At 39.1% G+C, this 21,166-nt stretch overlaps 1 protein-coding gene across 1 annotated transcript in view; it reads left to right on the top strand.

Annotated features, from left to right (window-relative positions):
- The window catches only part of ITFG1 (integrin alpha FG-GAP repeat containing 1), a gene marked incomplete at its 5' end in the record, with an annotated part of 215,601 nt that overhangs the window by 138,227 nt on the left and 56,208 nt on the right, over positions 1 to 21,166 (top strand). Inside the window, 3 exons of the mRNA XM_084644488.1 lie at positions 2,259 to 2,409; positions 5,538 to 5,646; positions 16,446 to 16,489. Coding sequence (XP_084500614.1) covers positions 2,259 to 2,409; positions 5,538 to 5,646; positions 16,446 to 16,489 — 304 coding nt within the window. The remainder of the gene's footprint in view (positions 1 to 2,258; positions 2,410 to 5,537; positions 5,647 to 16,445; positions 16,490 to 21,166) is intronic.

The following is a 21,166-nucleotide window of genomic DNA, read 5'->3' on the forward strand; positions in this document are numbered from 1 at the left end:
TTGTATTTTATGAGTTAGGTTCTAAGCTCCTCAGGGCCTGGTCTGTCTCTTCCTATGTGTTTGGAAAGCACTCAGCACAAGGGGGACCTGATCTAGATTGAAGTCTCAGGGCACTACCACAATACAAATAATAATGTTTCAGAATTGTGTATTGTTGCCTACATTATTCCTTCTATTGACAGCTGTGAAAAGTCTCCTCCGCTGCTACTCCATGTCTGTACTAGGCAGAATTATTTATTCTCATGATGGTTTATATGTTGCCAGAATCTCTCTCCCTTTTTAAAATACTGCTTTTGAACCAGGCAACTAAATATGCCTTGTCCAACTTTTTTTAAAAAAAATTTTTTTTTAAATCCTTCTCAAGTTAATTAAACCTAAATGTGAAACTCATTCTGTAGCCAGGTAATAAGAGAGGCTAGCAAGTAGCCAGCCTGTATTTTATTAAAATAAAAGAGGGGTAGGGCGAAAAAAAGGCTTGACTGGAGCACAAGACTGGAAGCCAAGAACAAAACCTCTTTTCTAACCCTTGCTGTGACAACTTCCTTTATGGCTTTGGGCATCAAGTCACATTGGCTTTTTGGCTTACCTTTTTTCCAGCTCTGTAAAACGGAGATACTATTTACCTCACAGAAGTTTTGTAAGTATTAATTAGCTAATGTTCGTGAAGTACATCACAGATTATCAAGCACCTTTTAGCATCCCAGCTGGCTAGCATGACTCTGCTGTGCCCTTAATTTGGGCTCTCCTAAAAAGTCCACACAGGCCAGATATTCAGAACATTCCTTTCTGGTGTCCAGTTTATTAAGTCCTGCACAAAGTCTTTCAGAACACATCTTAAACTTACAAAGTCTTCATCCCTGTTTCAGCTTGGCCCAGTCCCTCCTCCCTGAGGGTCTGTCCTCTCTTTAAAAGTTCTTTTCTTTCACCCGAGCACCAAGCTCTCCTCCCTGGCGATCTGTCTTCCCGCTTTCTTAGCTGCACCTTTTGCCTGGAGTTCGGCCTTCTCTACAGGCCTTTCCTTTGCTGACTCTGGGCCCTTCAGGAACCTTCTTACTCCTGAAATATCTGCGGGCATCTGCTAACAACTTGCAGCTGTCTCCCCTTTTATAAAGCCCAGGTGGGCTTCTCTTAAGCCCACTGGACAGCAGGTAATTAATCTATGTGCACTGGACCCTTCCCCATCTTAGAGGAGTCAGTCACTGTGTGAGAGACATGAATAGTGCAATAGAAACACCAGTATTGTCATCTATCAGTCTTGCTACAGTTGTCTACCCATTGTCTTTTTCCCTCCACAGCATATCATATCCAAATGTAACAAATAACCTGATACACTGGCAAACTTGTAAGATCTTGTGAGCATGGAGTGAGCTTTGCCCCCACCTCCCATTTCACAAACTTTTCTGGATATTGTTTTAACATTTTTAAACTACAAACATCAAGCTTTTGGATTTTGTAGAAAACTGCTGCTTTCTCCCAAATTTCAGGAGAAAACTTAGTGTAAACAGGGGAGAGGGGGACTTTATAAGGCAAAGGTCTATGCATTTGTTAAATCTGTAGAATGATGATATTGATGAGTTAGTACCCAGGTTTTGTTCTCCTTGTTGTCCTATCACAACTTCATTGTATTATGTGTCTTTTTGGAGGATAGCAAATGTCTAATTCAGTTTATTTCTATATCTTGTTTGTTATTGTACCATTGGTTTATAGAAGTTATTGTTTTAGAATAGTAATGAAAAATGTATTGATTAGGAAATTAGTGTAATCTTAAATTTGAACAAAAAATTCCTAAATCTTAAGAGAATAATTTTATTCATGAAGTCATTGATATATTGATACAAGGGTGGAGGCTAATTTTCTTCATTTATGCAGTATGTCAGTTACATTTTTTATTAAAGGAAATATTTTCAGTTGGGCTGGACATTATCGAGCATTACAATATGTTTATTAATTGGCTTGGAAAATATCAACAGTGCTTTCTACTCCTGGACAAGGCTTCTCCACTCTCCCTTTAATCCTTTAATCACTTTAGTATAAATGACTTCTGCTCCAGGGATAAAGTGAAACAAGTTGCCTTTCACAGGGGTGATTAGTAGTATGTAGATTTAAAGTATCCTTCAGTTGTTAGCTTCTTTTTATTATAGTCGTTTTTCAAGAGATATGAAGTTATAAATATTTAAGCTAGCAGAGATTACAGACGAAATATGATATACAGACTTTCTTTATATAGGATAAGCTGTTAATGGCTTTTTCTTTTACAGCAATCAGCAGGCATTTTTATTAGAGAATGTTCCATGCAACAATGCAAGCTGCAGGAATATACATCGTATGTTTAAAGTCTACTGGGAGCTCTCTGATCTAAATCAAATCAAAGATGCTGTGCTGGCAACGTTCTTTGACATTTATGAAGATGTGAGTTCAACACACTTCACTGCGTTTCTGCTTTTAATTGCCATCTGCCCATTCCTATTTGAGCTTTCATTCTAAAGTACTACTACTTAGTATTTGACTTGAAAATCTAAAAAACTAATGAAAGCTAATGAGTTAAATAAAACAAGTCCTTTAAAGTTGAAGGGTAAGCAATAGAATTCATGAAAGAACTGCCTGATTGATACAGTAAGTGATACAAATACCTTGAATAGATTCATGTTTGTTAACTTTTTGGTGTACATTTTTTACATTTATACTAAAAAGGGAGTTCAGCAGCCCTTTGATATTCTTATCACTAAAGTAAAAAAAAGGCTGCTTATTCTATGACTATTTAACCAAAATACCCAGATGTACAACTCTGTTGATTGAAAAATAATTTATGGCTGCATTAAGAGAATTTGGCAATTAATATTAAATCTTAGACCAAGTAAACTCATTACAGCATTGTACCCCCGCTACAACCACCAGAATTACTCTATCCGACCCCTAGTGTCTGTTGTTTTAATCCTTCCATGTGCATTTCAAGAAGCACTCCAACCCATATCTAGCAGGGACTCCTTTCTTTCGCTTGACCATTACCTTTGACAAGCTCCAAATCCAGTCACCCAAACCATCATACTAAAAACTGGCCATTTGTGCATGAAGTACATGATTTGCATAGTACTCATTTTTGTGCTTTGTGAGAACTCATTTTTGAAAATCTAGGTTTCTGATATAAACTTCATAATCTGCCCTAAACAAGGTTATTTATAATTTACCATTATTTGGTGGATAGAGTCGTAAAATGGAGTAAAACCCTTGCCCCCATGTGGCTCCATTAGGTCTCCCCACATCATAGCTCAGTCACAGGAGGAAAAGGTGGGGCTCTGTGCCTGATACTCTCCCCAGGGAGTAGGAAGAGTGTAGATCTCTCTCCCACCTCCATGTGCTTGTCAGCAGTGCAATAAGTTTCAGAGCTTTAGTAAGTTATTTCCCCCTTTCCCTGTTCCTAACCCCCCAAGATAAAAATTGTGCGTAGTGAACATGGAAGTAACTAAAATTCCTTACTTGGTTTTCTCCTGGGGTGAGACACCTTACACAGGGTTGAGCCTTAGAGACAGCTGGGTCCTAGAAAACAAAATCTGTTTCAGCCAGAGACATTTGTGTGTAAATTATTGTCTGTAACTGATTTTAAAAAAATAGTGACACTTCCATTGTTACTGTACCTAAAAATAGAGTACTTCAAAACTGACTTGTATGTCTTAAATTCACGATTTCATAGGACACCATTTTTTAAATTAGATTTTTCTTAAAAAGCTATGTTCATAAATAACTCTTGACAAGTTCTGAATAACAAGTTCTGTTTGAAGGGCATCCTCAAGGCAGTTATGTCTGATTCCCAACTGTTATTCTTTGCTGTGTCCAAAACGTAGTCAAAAATGGTTTTTGTATCTTTTTCTTCCTTTCCTTTTTAAGTAACTCATTTGGGGATATTTAGTTACATTAATATATACAATAATGAAACAACAAATTATGCAAGAAAATCATGGCAGAAAACCAAAGCGCATGCTCAGAGGAGTTAACCTTGCTACCTTTGAAAGCCATTCTTTCAAAAGTATCTGGATATCTGCTAATTTGGCTCCACAGCCGTCATTGAGCCAATATACCTTTCAGACAAGATCCGCTGGGGTAAAACTTTGTGATGGTTTTGAGTCATTCTAATCTCCAATTTCACTCCTTAGAGAGCTTCGAGCTGAAGGAGAGATCACCGTCCCTTGTTCAAGTCAAGTGTCAGCTGCTGGTAATTCACCCAGCCAGCCTCTCAACTCAAAAGTAAAATTGTCCTCTGTAGAGTTGACATGATGACATAGTGTGTGGTGCTTATAGACAGAGTAGTTTCATGAGTATCTGATGAGCACCTGTGCTTTGAAAGTTGCATAGGTAGTAAACCAGTTAAATTAATTTCCCACACAAAATTGGGTGTTTTATTTTTTCTTTAATTTTTTGATGTGTCCTTGCAAAGATTAGTTTAACAAAAACATTACTAGAATCAGGTATTCAGGTAGATAGGTTTTCAAGCTAAGCTGATTGTGTCAACTGTAATAAATAAATAAAATCCTTGGTTACATGTTTGTTTATATATAGCAGATATTTAAAAACTCATCATTTGCCAGCTGATACTATAATTATTCCAGGTATTTCAGATATTTTTAAATAGTACCTACTTTATATGCAAATAGTTAAAACACCTCAATTTAAGTTGAGAACAGAGTTTGCTCATAAGCAAACAGAATTTGGAAGAAGAAAAGGAGTACTTGTGGCACCTTAGAGACTAACCAATTTATTTGAGCATGAGCTTTCGTGAGCTACAGCTCACTTCATCGGATGCATACCGTGGAAACTGCAGCAGACTTTATATACACACAGAGATCATAAAACAATACCTCCTCCCACCCCACTGTCCTGCTGGTAATAGCTTATCTAAAGTGATCATCAAGTTGGGCCATTTCCAGCACAAATCCAGGTTTTCTCACCCTCCACCCCCCCACACACAAACTCACTCTCCTGCTGGTAATAGCCCATCCAAAGTGACAACTCTCTACACAATGTGCATGATAATCAAGGTGGGCCATTTCCTGCACAAATCCAGGTTCTCTCACCCCCCTCCAAAAACACACACACAAACTCACTCTCCTGCTGCTAATAGCTCATCCAAAGTGACCACTCTCCCTACAATTTGGAAGAACGCCCCTTTGCTGTTCTATAACCACTGGGCTCCAGAGGGAGTCATTTTCAGCTATCCAAGGTGCACATGGCTTTGAGGAATGGAGATGTCAAGGGGAAAGGTTGTTCAGAACTGAAAAAGCGGTTTTATGGTCTCATTTTCCCCTCTCCTCTGACTTGGGATAAGAGGTTGGAGAAGGAAACGGATTCCATTTTGTTACATGTAATTATTTAATCTAGATAATTTAGAATCCTAATATGAAATCACAGTTGTTTGGTATCCTATAAATCTCACTAAGCACATAAATTGAGAAATATTTTCTCTCTTTAAGAGGATTTATGTTTACTGTATTTAGATGTTATTTAATTTGCTAGTTTATTCTAATCTTTTGATTTCTTCCTCACAGGGAATCTTGGATATCATTGTACTAAGCAAAGGCTATTTCAAAAGTGACTTTGCCATCCACACATTAAAGAATAACTTTGAAGCAGATGCTTATTTTGTTAAAGTTATTGGTAAGTGATCACCATAAAATCATATACAAATGGGACTTCATGAAAGCAGTATGAATACTTTAACTATTATACTAAGTGAGATAATGCTAGAAAAGAAAAGCATAGTTGTATTAGTGTATCAAAAGTAAGTCTTAAAAATGGAGGGGGCTATTGCAGATGAAGAATTCTAAATACTATACAGAACTCTGACAAGTTATTTATCATTGTTTCCTGTTTTTCTATTTTAATTAATTCTATTATCTGCATTTAAAAGAACACTGTCAAGTATTTTAAACACAAATTTTGACTAACCCTATCTTAAAATAATATTTGCAGTACACTCCAAGTCAGACAGTCTTCACAGTGGGGCATTCTCCATGTCCATGGCAGATCATATCTTCACTCTGAGCCTGGGCTTAGGCTTGTCCCTTAGGAGGAACTCTCCAGAATTCTCTTGCTACAAGTGGCACACGCAGCAGACTCCATATTTTCCTTTATAGCAGAATTTTCACAGAACTTTTAAGATTCTTAAATAAATTTTTCTGCTTCTTCATTAGCTTAAAAAGTTTTCTCAGAACTGCTAAACTCAAAATTTTTTTACTTTCTAAGAGAATTTGAAGGCCAGCATTGCTTCTTTCTTCCTTTTCCCCACTCAACAATTGCAGACAGAGACAGCAGGCTGCAGGAACTCAACTCCCAGCTGGCTTGTGGGCAAGGTCCATACCAGGACAATTGAGCAAGCTGAAGTTAAACTTGACTCCCACCAGTACACGAGCAAGGTCCATGCAGAGACAATTAAGCAGGCTGAGGCAAAATTGGGGCCCCCAGCTGGCCTGTGGGTATGGTCCACACTGAGACAGCTGAAGAGATTGTAGAGAAGCTGGCTCCCAACCATCATACAGGTGAAGTCTGTGCTGAGACAGTTGAGCAGGCATTTGGAAGCTTCCCACACTGACACCAGGCCAAAATCGATGACTCGTGAAACCCAAAAACAAGAGAAGCTTTTGGTTTTGGGTGGGTTTCCAGAGAAACTTGGATATGTCATCCTCAGCCCTGAGAGTATTGACTGCAGTTCTTATTGTGGAAGTCTGTTCTCCACTGGGAATCCATTGTGAGTTGATGCACAAAAACCCACCTACGTAAAATCTACTTGAAACTAGATTTCCCTAGCAGCTTGTCTAGAACTGATGATTCACCTGATTCTGATTTGCTGTATATTCCAAACTTCCAAAAACATGTCTGGAGAGCAACTAAGAGTCCACCTAAAGAAGCTGGAATTGCAGGTTAAACACTGATATCTTAGAAATATTTTGTTGGTAAGCTCTTTGGGAAGCAGACACACATAGCAGTTTGCTAAGGCTGTAAACGCAGGAATATGGCACTTCCTCCTTCTAGCTTGTGTCTTGTTTGAAGCTGCTGCTTTTCCAGGGTCCAGCATAGAGATTACACATGAGGAGCGGGGGGCATTGTTGCCTTTCTTAAGCGTTGGAAAACCAAGCTGGGATTCTCTGGAAAACCATCCAACATCAAAAGCTTCTTTTGTTTTGGGGTTTCCCAAATCTGGGCAGGTTTTCCCTTCCATTCCATGTGGGGTACTTCACACTGTGCCCTCATCTGATATTGAGCTACCTCATCAAAATGGGTATGCTACATGAGAAAGAGACACTCAAAAGTAGAGGCTTCGTCCAATTATCTCAGAAGTGTCTTCATATGCTTTTCCCCCAGCAGCTCCTAAAAGTGGTAAAGATTGTGAAGGAACAGTGATTATAATCCCCTTCGCATTAACCTTCAAATCTCAGTGCTGAGACCTGATTCATTTGCAACTGGAACACACACACTTTTGATCTCCCAGTAGCCCATGGTTCATATTTGTGTGAGGCAATTAACATCTGACTCTCCTAACCATCAGCAATCCAGTTTTCAAGTCACTTAGCTGCACACAAACAGCAGAACAGAAAAAAATAAATGAAAGGGGTTATTTAGTGAATTAAGTTATTATAATTGTTCTTCCACAACACTTTACATTCAAGGATACTAAAATGTTTTATAAACTTTACTAAACCCCTGTGTGAGGGAGGCAAGTACTATTTCTGTTATTTTTTAAACAGATGGTAAAATGAAGCACAGAGGTTAAGTAACTTGTCACCTAGTCAGAACTCTTGACTAGTAGTCTTATACTGACTACTAGACCATACTACTTTCCTCATTACAAAAATTAGCTAGTTAGACTCCATAAGCAAGATAAGGAAAATTCTGTCTAAACTGTGAATTTTCATTTTTGGCTCCTCTGTCGGACAGTCGTCACAGTGGAGCATTCTCTATCTCCATGACAGATAGAGGCCAGTCAGATGTCATGGTGCTTAGGACCACCACTCAGCAAGAAGCCTCCAGAATGATAGCTTCTAAAGATGAAAAAAAAGTAAAAAGCTCTATTCAATTAGAACCATACATAGCAAAGCCTTCAAATGAAATGCAGTGTTCCCTTTCAACTACTTAACAAGTAAGCAATAGTCATAAAAAAACAAAACAATTCTGGATATATTGTGATCATCTGAGGAGAGGTGAGACTGTCTGACATGAAGGATCCTAGAATGTGACTTCACAAGAAAGAGAATTTTCCCCCTCTCAGTCCCCTCCATGTCAGACAGCCTTCACAGTGTGAAATAGAAAGTAATAAGTCATCTCTAGGGAAGGAGGGAGGAGGATTCCATTTACCTATGTAGAATTCAAAAGGGTTACATGAGCAACCTGTTCCATAACACCCTTCTATCAAACACTGCATCAGCAGGGATGAAGATGTCAACTCTACAGTATTAGAGGAAGTGTAAGTGTAAGACTTTATAAGAGCCTTATAGACCTTCTCATAAGCTGTGTGATCTCTCCACCCACAAAATCACTCATGTTCTAACAGAGTGCATAGTAATGAGAGGAGTTGTACCTGAGGCTTTAAGTGCCTCTACTATATACATCTTTATTCATTATTAGGTGGTGTTCACATCCAATTTATGTGTTTCTGCTCCCTTACAATGCTTGAGTTCAACCAGAAGAGCAACAGTACTACTTTCTATTTTATGAGAGATTGTGGTAACCTTGGGGGTGGAGGCCTGGATAGTTTGCAAAACTAGAACGTGTAACTGGAGTTTCATTGAGAGCATGCCAAGCCTCAAAACTCCCTTGGATCAGTAGGTGGAGAGTAGGCAAGATACTTTCAGGGAGAAGAGGAAGAGATATCAATCATGAAACTGAAAGTTGTTTTTTATTAGAACTTGTAGAACACAGATCAAGACCATGACACACAAATATTTCCACGGAGCTGACAAGAGTGGTAGTCCTCAAGGATCTGTTATCTGACAGCAGTGAAAGATACTCATGGGTTTCTTACAGTGTGATGTTCTGCAGTGGTTTACTTCTCTTTCCAGCCTTGAGCCCCCTAATCAGGCCATCTTGTAAAAACACTAGGATGTCCTTTGCTACAGCTGACTTTGCCCTGATGTGTCCCCCTTGTAACACCAACATCTAAGCCTTAAGTAATACAGAGACATTTGTGAATGTCCTCTGACATCCTAGGAAGGTGCTTATCATTTTCCAGAAGATAGCACTATCAGTAGCCCATGGCTCATATTTGTGTGAGGTAATTATCATCATCATTAACATAGCATTGTTTTAGAGCAGGGGTCTCCAAACTTTGAGACAAGGGCGATGTTAGATTTTTGAAGGGGCTTCGCGGGCCGAAGCAATTGTGAAAGAAATTAAATATATGCAAAATTGTTTAAAAAACAACACTACTCTACTCGTGTCAGTGTTGCACTAAATCAGGTATAAAAGTTAATGAATGCAGGTACTGTGAAATCACACACAATGTTTGTCAATACATTAAAAATCATTTCACATTTTTTTTATTTTATTTCTCAAAACTCACATTTGTATCATACAAATACACATATTCAAAAATAAAGACATATTATTTTAGAATTAATGAGAAGTATGGTACTGATGTTTTTCTGACAAAATTGCATTTAGCTGTGGTTCAAAGTTAGTGTTCCCTGTCCTCAAAATTGATTGTAAATGTTCATCAGTCTGCCTGCTTTTTGCTGATGGATATCTATGCCTGCCTGTTTGCTTCTCCTGCTCGGCTGCAGCAACGATTCTCCCCTAAGTTGGCTCCCCTTTTGTGGGGACACTGGCTCCCAGAGGCACTCAACCCTCCACACAGCTTAGCTGTGTTGCCGCCCCGCGTGAGCTGCTGCCGGTGGTCACTCACCCTGCCTGCACGGCGCGCCTGCTCAGCTGTTAACCGCTTCTCCCCTGTTGGTTGGAGGGCCGGACAAATGGAAGCCCCAGGCTGGATCCGGCCCCTGGGCCGTAGTTTGGAGACCCCTGTTTTAGAGTAATACATCAATACCATTTGCTGCTTCTGAGCACACATACTATGTGAACAGTACCAATGTACATTTCTTCAGTAAAGTAGAGCGTACACTCAGGATCTTCATACATGAAGATGAGGAAGTTGATCTCAGTCTCTTAAGAACAGAATTCATGGTTCTTGCAGAAGGTTACTTACAGGGTAACATTAAAAAAAAATTGAGATCTGAAATCACTACCAGAGTATATGTGGACTGAAAGTTTACAAATATAGTAAACATATTTTAAAACAAATTATTTGAAAATATTCTTCTCTTATATGCAAAAACATAAATTAGAGTTCTTTGTTTCCCCTAGTACAGTTAATTTCCTTAACATCTAAAACAGTGTGAAGAGTAGCATAAATCCCTGTACTTGGATCTTGGATGTTGAATAGTTTAACAGGTAATGACGTATTTCAGAGGCTGTAGAGTAATCCAAATATAATTTGATCAAGATGGCATACGTTCTTGGTGTTGGTCCTAAGAAATCGTTTTCTTTTGTGTCCATTTTTAAAACAAATTTGGAATGTTAGTCTGTAGTATAACAGAGAAAGGCCTTTCAAATTTTTTTTTTTATTTTATTTTTGTGAGGGAAGCATTTGGCAATAGTGTAATTATGTGAGGTGGTAGATGAGGACAGTGCCATCAGTATGCAGATGACATATAACTTTTTATTACTGTCATTCAGCTTGAATATGTCTTTTCTAGTGCCTGGCAATGGCTAGGGCTGGGAAGAGGGTTAGCTGGTTAATCACAGTTTAGAGAAGGATATGGTTATGTTTGTCGGCTAAGGGAAAAAACAAGAAGAAATGGTAGCGATGCTTGATTTGAGGGAGAGTACTGGAGGCTCTTGTATCCACACCACTGAGTGACATAGCTACGCCAAGCTAACCCTCAGGTCAACGGAAGAAGCTACTGTCACTCAGGGAATTGGTTTTTCTGCAGCAACAGAAAAACCTCTTCCGTTGCTGTAGGCTACATGGATGGTATGCGATTATACCACTATAACTGTGTCACTACACTCCCTATAATGTGGATATGGCCTTAATTGTGTTTCCACCTGTATCTTTGGGCTTCCCCATCCATTGTCATATGGACTCCTCTCGGCTCTCTTTCTCTCCAAAAGAACTGAAAGTACAACCCCTATAACTTCTGCTTTTAGTTGATGACACCCAGTTAGAGGTGTACTTGGAGCTTATCTTTGATCTGTTTTCATACTATAGCACTAACTTAATTTACATCAGTGCACCTAGTTAAACTAATTTGTTGTGCAGTGTTTAACTTTGTAAGAGAGTAATTCATTCAATGTAGTATATAATTGTTTTTACACAACCATTTTACTTCCCCCAGATTCCAGCTATGCAAAAATGTAAATTAAATAGTGCTTTTAAGGATGTACTGGGAAGTAGAAATTGTAAATTAATTATATACAACCTGTAAAAAGCATATTTGTCATTTCCCTTGTTTTTCTTTTAAAGTGGTATTTCTTACATCTTAAATTGAAGACCTACTGATTACTTTAAAAAGAGCAATTTTGTAGAATCAGAATTTCTCTGAAAGATCACAGATTTGTCACCAGGTTATTAGAGTATCGTTATTTAATCAGTGTTTTACATGGTTGAACCAGTTTTAAGTCTTGGCACAAGGATGAAGTATGCTCAGGAACAGATGTTGGTATTAAGGAGCAAAGAAAATAAAAAGTGAATGAGATATTAATTTGCAATCTGCTGATGAAAGCCTTGACTTCTTTTTCATAGTCAGCAAGCTATTTCCTCAATCATGTGTCTCCCCAAGCTGTTACTGAGAGAGATGTAATATTGACTTTACATCACTGTTTAAAGGGGCAACTTAAAAATCACACTTCTGTTCAAGTAACACCAAATGCTACTATAAATTAAAGAAATTAGGATGGAAAATACCTTTTTTATTAAGTTTATTTATTGTGCACACCTTGATAACACTTTCTATTGTCAGTTTAACTGTTTTGCCTGAGTGTTCAGTCAGTTCCTCGTTTGTGTAGGTCTTTCACTCAGCAACAGGGAAGAAAGAAATACCTTAAAGGAAAACATTACTGTAAAACCACAAAAATTGGCAGGATGTCAGAAGCAGGTTTATTATCAAACTCCTATTAACTTGGGTTTTTTAACTGAGTTCATTTCAAACTTAGAAAAAAGGTTTAAAATTACTGAGAGTAATCTGATGACACAGTTTGACTCTAATGTGAGGCAAGGGCCGGTCATTTTGAACACCACATTTCAAAAACTAACAGTTTGTCTTAAAATGAGGTGGGGGAAAGGAAATGCAAAGTTAAGGCAGAAACTCTAGTCTACAGTGTTGTGCTTAAAGATTGTAGTGCCCATGGTAATTTTGTTTAAATTTGGACAATATTTAAAAGAAAGCGGAGACGAAAGACTAACTTAGAATCTAAGGTCCAAGAGATAAATATATTTTACTGCTCTGAATATACATTCACAGTAGTAAATATTTTATATTAAGGATAAATAGTACTGTGGAAATATAAGGGGAAGATAGCAGAAAAAAATCTGTATTGAGCACTACATTAGTTAAGTTTAATGGAATGGTAACTTTTTAAAATACCACAGGTGCTCTGTGCTTTACTTCTGTGTTAGAGACTTTACACTGGGAGTTCCAGTTTGGGAAGGATCTCCCAGCACACAAACTGAAGAAGACAGTCATAAGGCTGCGTTCCAAGGACCCTTTCACAAGCCCTGGTGAAGGGAGCATCCTGGTTGTGGGGCTCGGAACAGGAAAGGCAGTCAGGGACTAAGCCTCACCATATGCAGCACTGCTGCAATTTAGGCCACCTAAGGGCTGATTAAAGTACTCTGGGGACCACAAAGTGTTATACCAATAAAATAAAAGCCAGCAGGATCTTATTAAAGGGAATAAGGCAAAATGCCACATTTATTGTGTATACAGAAAGAATCATAGTAAGCAGTTAGTTATAGCTATAACATTCCATTCAGTTTCATATTCACACATTCATTCATACCCACACACACACAGGTTCTGCAAGGTTGTTATCATAGTTACCAGCCTTAGAGTTGCTCATGCCAAGCCACTGGCCAGGTGGTCTGGACATGAGGAGGGAGAAGGGCTTTGTCAGATGCTCATCTGATGCTCCTGGAAGTTGGTTTGCAGAATCAGACCCCAAAGTTCTCAGTTTCTAGAGTCCATTTTTATAGGAATTTCTTCCTATGCCAGTCTATGGGAATTGCTTCATCATGCTGTTGCTGAATCAATCAGCAGATGGCACATTCCTGACGGCTCCGTGCTGCCAGATGTTATCTTGTTCTTCGGTTCTCCCATCCTTGAGGCTGTTGGGTGGATTCCAGTCTGCCCTCTGGGGGTCCTCTGGTTATTTCCACTTGACGCCTTCTTTGGCCGATGGACACTGGATTCTTAGGCTGGCACCTCCCTGATCATTGTTATTATCCACACCAAGCATCCATCCACGTACATCCTCTATCTCTATTTTAATCGCAATTGTTAACAAAGCGAGATGAATACAACAAAAGGGCGGGGAGTCTCTGGGTGCTGTTTCTGTTGTTACAGAGTATTGCTTTGAGTCTCTCTCTGTGTAAGTAGTTGTTACAAAGAATTGCTTTGAGAACAGACTCTGTCTTAGGATGTACTAACACAATTAACAGCTTGAAAGTTTCACACACAGAGGGAGAGAAACAGTACCAAAAACCAAGAGACCTCTTAATTAGTAATACCCTGGAATTTAAACTATGGGGACTCAAACTCATTTGTGATTTTAATACAGAACTTCTTTAATATGATCCAACATAATCCCCCTGCAAAGTACTCCAGGATTGGGAGAGTAAAAAGATGTTTAGGCCTGGTCTGCATTGGAATGCATTTCTGATATAACCTATGTTGTGAATTTGAACCAATATTTATATGCCTATAAACCTCCATATGGACACTTTTATTCTAGTATCATAATGCCTTTTTTCAGTTGACTGCATGTTGGTTGGGAAGCTTAACCAAATAACTCCATTCTTTTACTAGAAAAAAGTACCCATGTGGACCTTACATCTGTATAACTATATTAGTTTAAATGGTAAAGCTTTACAATGTAGACAGGCTTTCAAAGCTACCTTGCTCGTTCTCATCCTGGGTTGTAAGGTCTGTGCTACGCCTCTCAGAGGTGCAGCACAGAATTTAACCGTACAAGTGATTAATTCACATGATGAGCCAATTATCTGCAAAATAGTATTTCAGAAGGTTCTGGTTAAATTGAAAAGAAAAACTGGCTTTTTAAAAGATAAATAACATACACCGTAGACACTTAAGTGTGTTTACATTACAATATTATCTAAGTAACAAGTTTGATCATATATTTCATATTTTTGATTCATTAAGTTCATGTGTGGTAGGGGAGCAACTTTCTGCTAATAGAAATAGAGCTATGTTCAAGAAAATCTGTTTAAAAATATACCCTTCAATTGTTTGCTTTTTTTCATGTAATCAGAAGGTGGGGCAACCATTACTTCTACAAAAATCCCATGTTTGCATATAACAATGCATGAGTCAGTTTTATACATGTATGTAGGTAACAGGGTCTCACATACTTCTGTGTACACATGCTTTGTTTTGTGGGTGAAGGAGTTGTATGTGTTTAAAACCACATAGAAATTTTTTTAAAAAATGCAAACAGGCCCCAGCATTACTAATGAGTAACTATTTAAGAAGAAGCTCAAGGTAAATTAAATGTTGTTAGCGTGTTAACCCTATATAATAAAAATATGTTCATTATACACTCCGATAATCCCATACTACTTTTTAAAGGTAGATTACAGTTGTATGTCCTATACAAAATACTAGCTGTAAATTTGATATATTCTTGCATTATTCAGACACTGCTTTTATATCCCAGTATATTTAGAGCACTAGGCTATGATATATTACATTGTTCAATCACAGGAACACAGCTAATTTACCCAAACCATTCTTTCAGTGAGCTAGCCATTTTGTACTTGAGCACAGATTAACCTCCATAACAATAATGAATGTAGAAATCATAAATTGATTACCAGTTAAACAAGAGCTTGTCATCGTATTAGACTGAATGAAAGTTCAGAAAACAATATTCTGCTGTTTCTGGTCTACAGTTGGACTAACTGATAGTTTGACTCAGGAAAAACTTAGATTTCTATGTTGCATGCTTTTTGTAACGGTTTACAACGCACCATAAAACAATCATTGAGTTGAGTTTTTATAGATGGGACCAAGTATTGTGTAAGTAAACTTCTCTTAGTAAAGTAAATTAAGAGTAGTGACTAAACACATAAGCATCTTAACAGTATGATCCTGTTACATATTTGAACGAAGTTCAAATCTTTTGACATCGTGAATCAGGTCAGTGCTCAAAATCAAGTATAAGTAGATTTGGGGGTGGTGGTTGTTGGGTTTTTTCCAGATCTTTGTGCTGCTAAATGAAATGACCAGTAGTACTTCCTGCCATTCATTTTAAATTCTAGTGTTCTGTGATGCCAAAGATTCAACTGTGAATTTTTTTTAGTTATTTCTGAAGTCAGTACTTGGTGTTCCAAATCTCAGCTAGACACTAGGGGAGACTTTCAACAGCATCACCCAAGTTCAATGGCATAGATGCACAGATCTGTCAATTATCTGTACATTGTAGGTTTGGTGTTTTCACTGGAGTGTCCTCAAGTCTGGAGCTCGCACTTCTCTTCCCCCCCCCACCCCACCCCACACACACAGCAGAGACCTAGTTTGGAATGGCAGAGCCCAAATCTGCAGCCATTTGAAATCTGAGAGGCAGACTTTCACTTGTGTTACAGGAAGCCACGAGGAAGTTACATTTTACATGCAACTACATACATTTGTCAATAAGACTAATTTCTAACTGATGGGATAAATGATTGTTAGGAATTTGTTTGATAGATATATTATAATTTTTCACAAATATAAACAGTTTTATTACTACCTTGAAGTTTACTGATTCCTTTTTTTAATCTGATAAAAAAAGTAAGTAAACTGTAGGAGTAGTCGTATACTTGAAATGAAGGATAATGAGCACAGTATACAATGCAACTATTTTTAGCATACATTTTAATTTGTTTGCATTTTTCTTAAGTGGCAAATCTATCTTTGCAACTACCTGATTGGTTAGTGTAATAAGTGTGATAGAGCAGTGATTAGCTTATTAACTTCTGCAAAGTGACATAATTTAAATGGATCAATAGTCTTTTTAAATGTTTATTCTCTTCATTAACTATTTTACAAGAGAGGCAAGCTAAGTATACCTATGTAGAGGGGCTTGAATTGATGCTTTACACTAATAGATTTCAGAGAGAGGTAATGCTTAATGTAAAATTGTTTGACAATATAATAACTATAAACCCCGTTTCTGTTTTTCCACAGTTCTTAGTGGCCTCTGTTCTAACGATTGTCCTAGTAAAATAACAGTAAGTATAATTATTTACATTGTTAATGAAATTAATTTCTAAAGGGCGCAGTCTGAATGGTGCCCCTTCGTCCTGACTGCAGTACAAACATACAAGAAACAGCCACTGCTTGGAAGAATTTACAGTCTAACTTAAGACAAGGAGCAACAAGTGGGTGTAACTGACTAAGGGAATGGGAACGGAAGAGTAGGAGTAACACTAACAAGTACATGTGGTTCTCAAGACTGATTACATCCAAAATCTGCAGACTTTTTACAAAAGATAATGAACAATTTCTATCAGTAATCACTAATAGCCACCCAGCTAGCTATTATTAGTTGGCAGTTTTCCATATTCACAGTACAACTAGGTCTGGAAAAGGAGCTTGAAGAAAGTAAAATTAACAGATTTTTTTAAAAAATAATTCAGGTTTATATAATGTATAAGAATTTCATTTTAACAAGACATTGATTATACTGTATTTAGGAGTATTTAGTGTATTTAGGAGTCAAGAAATTGCTACATATGGAACCACCTTTCCAATCAAATCTATGTACTTATTTAGGAGACATTTTGTGATGTGAAATAGCAAACCATTCTCACAATATTAAAAAGTCAGCTGAAGGAATAAAAAAGAGGGAATCACATCAGAAATGAACATTAATAAACAGATGTTGGGGAAAGTTTATTACTCAGTGCCACTGTTACGGGGACTGCTCTACTCACAGCTCAGCAGTATCCTTCTTGTGGCTCATCCAGGGAATTAGCTGTTTCACCTGGTCTGACACCCCATCCTGTGGTTACGCAGTTTGTCATTCCCCTCAGCTACTCCGTGGCCTCTCATGCGCGAAGAGCAGCAGCACTGTCCTCTTCATAGCTTAGCCCTCTGGCTAAGTCACATTAAAGTTATTCTCCCTTCTGGGGGATCACAAGTCCTTTGAAGTAAACTGTCCCAGGCAGTCTGTTGCCCACTGGATGGTCTGTGCCACTTCCCCAGTGGCTGGTAGGGGAACCCAGGCCCATCCTCTACACCACGTTCTAGTTCAGGGACTTTCAGCCAAGCAGCTCTGGGCTTTTACTCTCCCAGCCCTTTCTGCTCCTTTCCTTGACTGCTTCCTACTCTGTCCTTGCAGCTTTGTGCTCTTCCCCTGTGTATCAGGGAGTGCCTCTGCAGGTTTCTTCCTCCGGCCTGCCAACTTCCTCTCTTTTAGATACTGTCCAGCTCCTCCCCTCTAGCTGGACTTGATCTGTAGTTAGGCCCTAGCACTTCCTAGGTTTCCTCCAGGTGCAGCCTAAGGTTAATGGGCCTAATTTATCTCTGCAGAGCTTGTGTGGGGTAGACACCCCATCGCAGCCACTTAAATAACACTGAATGTAAATATAATTCCCCTACAAAAAAGTATAGGAGCTGTTTGCTACAGTATAAGTAACCTTTTATGACAATATCAGCATGAAACTCACTTTGTACTTTCAGCTCTCCTCACACCCATACTGTTCATAAGTGTCCCTCTTATAAGTGTTTTTGGTCACTGCCTTCTTCTTCTTTGCCTTGTTCTCATGACTTCAGCTACTGTATCTGGGCTTGTCTACAGCACTGTTACGTCTATGCAACTTATGTCTAGGGCCCTACCAAATTCACGGCCATGAAAAACATGTCATGGACCGTGAAATCTGGTCTCCCGCCATGAAGTCTGGTCTTTTGTGTGCTTTTACCCTATACTATATGGATTTCAGAGAAGACCAATATTTCTCAAATTGGGGGTCCTGACCCAAAAAGGAGTTGCAGGGGGGTCACAAGGTTATTTTAGAGGCATTGAGGTATTACCACCCTTACTTCTGTGCTGCCTTCAGAGCTGGGCGGCCGGAGAGTGGCGGCTGTTGGCCAGGTGCCCGCCTCTGAAGGCAGCACAACCAGCAGCAGCAGTGCTGAAGTAAGGATGGCAATACCATAACATGCCACCCTTGTTCCTGTGCTGCTGCCTTCAGAGCTGGGCGGCCGGAGAGTGGCAGCTGCTGGCTGCAGAGCTGGGCCCTCAGGCAGCAGTGCAGAAATAAGGGTGGCAACACCATACCATGCCCAGCCTTACTTCTGTGCTACTGCTGCCGGTGGCTCTGCTTTCAGAGCTGGGCTCCCGGCCAGCAGCTGCCACTTTCCAGCTGCCCAGCTCTGAAGGCAGCAGCGCACCAGCAACAGTGCTGAAGTAAGGGTAGCAGTACCGCAACATCCCCTACAATTACCTTGCGACCACCCACACACACACACACACGCACAACTCCTTTTTGGGTCAGGACCCCTACAATTGCAACACTGAGAAATTTCAGATTTAAATAGCTGAAATCATGAAATTTTAAAATTCCTGTGGCCGTGAAATTGACCAAAATGGACCGTGAATTTGGTAGGGCCTTACTTATGTTGCTACTTATGTAGATCACTGCCAAATTTCCCTCTGTCTTCTCCCTTTCTGTTCAGTCTTACATCTGCAGCTGTCTTTCTGAGAGACCTGTTGCTGAATGTTAATGCATCAGCTTAAACTCAACATAGTAAAAACCAAACCTTTTCATCTCTCTCTCTTAAACACCATTTCTCCAATTCCTTTCCTGTGTACGCAAATATGATGGATAATTCAACAGTCTTTCCCATTCCTCCTCCAAACTCATTTGTTACCATTCATCGTACAATGATCCACAAATCCCTTTCAGTTTTCTATAATTACTTTATTATTTTAACACCTTTTTTTCTCCCTCAGAAGAGAACATTAAACATCAAATTTTAAAATTTTACACATTGGCATTTGACAAACTTTTATCAAGTAGCATTTATTGAGTAAATAAAACAATAGTAATGAATAATGCTAATAATTTTTAAGCTACTGTTTGCACATACAGTTTCAGACAAAGCTTTGACATTAGAGAAATCTGAGAAAGCATTATACACTGGCTGTGAATTTTCAGAAGGAAGTAATTTTCAATTCCTTTGAATTCCTAGTATGTTGCTTGATTGCACTTGTAACTTTTCAGGAAATTAATTATTCACCCTAAGAGAGTATAATATCTTTTTGGTTATTAACAACAATAATTTTCATGCCTGTCAAAAGGGATGTAAATCCCCCTTTGTCTGAAAAACTGAACAAAACCATAACTGTGAGTCTGCTACCAATGCTATCGTATGAATGCATAAAATAGTTACATAAATGTGCCCACTGCAACCTTGATACGATTGGGTCTTTGTCCAGCAAGCTGGAAGAAAAGGGGCATTGCCCCTTTAAAGGCTCCCAGATGGGGAGAAGGGGGAAAGTTTACAGGGATGGACAGGAAGAAGTTGGGGTGACATTAAGACAAGATCTCTGGATTGCCTTTCCTGCTGACTAGAAGATGGGGCTGGTATTTATACCCTTTTGTTGTGGGAGGTCACCACTGTCAGTGCGCTGTACTTCCCTTTGGCCTGTCCTCAGCTTCTCACATTTTTACAAAATGCATGGTTGTAGTGACAGCTTACCTCAGAAAGGAATTAATATCTTCCCATAGTTGGACAATTGGTTAGTGAGAGGCTAGTCCTGGGAGCAAATCCTCTCATGTCCAGTTCACATTATGTCTCTTCGATCGTCTGGGTCTCATCTTGAACAAAGGGAAGTTGACATTAATACCAACTCAAAAAATTGAGTTCATTGGGGCTCTACTAGATTCTACAAGTTTGAGAGCGTTTCTGCTGAATGAACAGTTTCTAACAATTCCTCAATTGCAGTCTCAACTGTCAACTACAGTCTGTGTCTTCCTAAGTGTACTAGGCCATATGGCTTCATGCAAAGACTGTGCCCTCATCCTCTTTAACCATGGTTAAGGTTGTTCTGTCACCTGAGTTGTCAATAATTAGACAGGCACAACAGAGTGCCTCAGTCAATCCTGTATTCTCTGTAGTGGTGGACAGTTAAGGGCATTGTATGCCAAGGTGTTCCATTTATTTGTCTTCCTCCAACCAGGACGACAGTCATCAATGCCTCCTCAATAGGTTGGGGAGTGCATTTGGGGACATTGAAGGTGCAGGTTTTGTGGTCGGAACTAGACGTTTCCCTCAATATCAACATGGAGTGCTCTCCACCAGCTATGTCTCGAGGCAATGAAATTCTGGAAGCTCTGTATCAAGGAGATCATAATTCCCACAGCCACTCACTTACCAGGGATCCAGAAACAACTGGCAGATCATCTCAACAGGAATTTCCCCTTGGATTACTAGTGGTCTCGGAAGACCAGTGTGCTGAGATCAGTCTTTGCAGAGTGGGGCATTCTGATTATCAGTCTGTTTGCAATGAGAGACAAGAAGTGTTATCAATTTTGCTCTCAAGCAAGTCTCAGCCCAGGGTCCCTAACCAATGCCTTCCAACTCAGTTGGGGATAGACTCTGAGGTATGCCTTCCTCCTGATTCCAGTCATCCCAGGTCATTCTTAAGCTGAAGTTGGATCAGGCCAAACTGATTCTAATTGCTCCAGCTTGGCTGGGGCAATGTTGGTTCTCCGACCTTCTATCTGTTGATTCATCCTCTCATATTTCTTCCTCTTCATTTCGACCTACTGACTCAGCACCACTGTCGAGTTTTGCATCAAGCACTGAACACTGTACATCTCATGATGTGGATGCTGCATGGGTATTTGAGGAGAAGGAACAATGTTTGGAAGCTGTTCAACAGTTGTGGCTTAGCAGCA

Source organism: Lepidochelys olivacea (genome assembly GCF_965140295.1).
Source record: "Lepidochelys olivacea isolate rLepOli2 genome assembly, chromosome: 12".
Taxonomy (NCBI): Eukaryota; Metazoa; Chordata; order Testudines; family Cheloniidae; genus Lepidochelys; species Lepidochelys olivacea.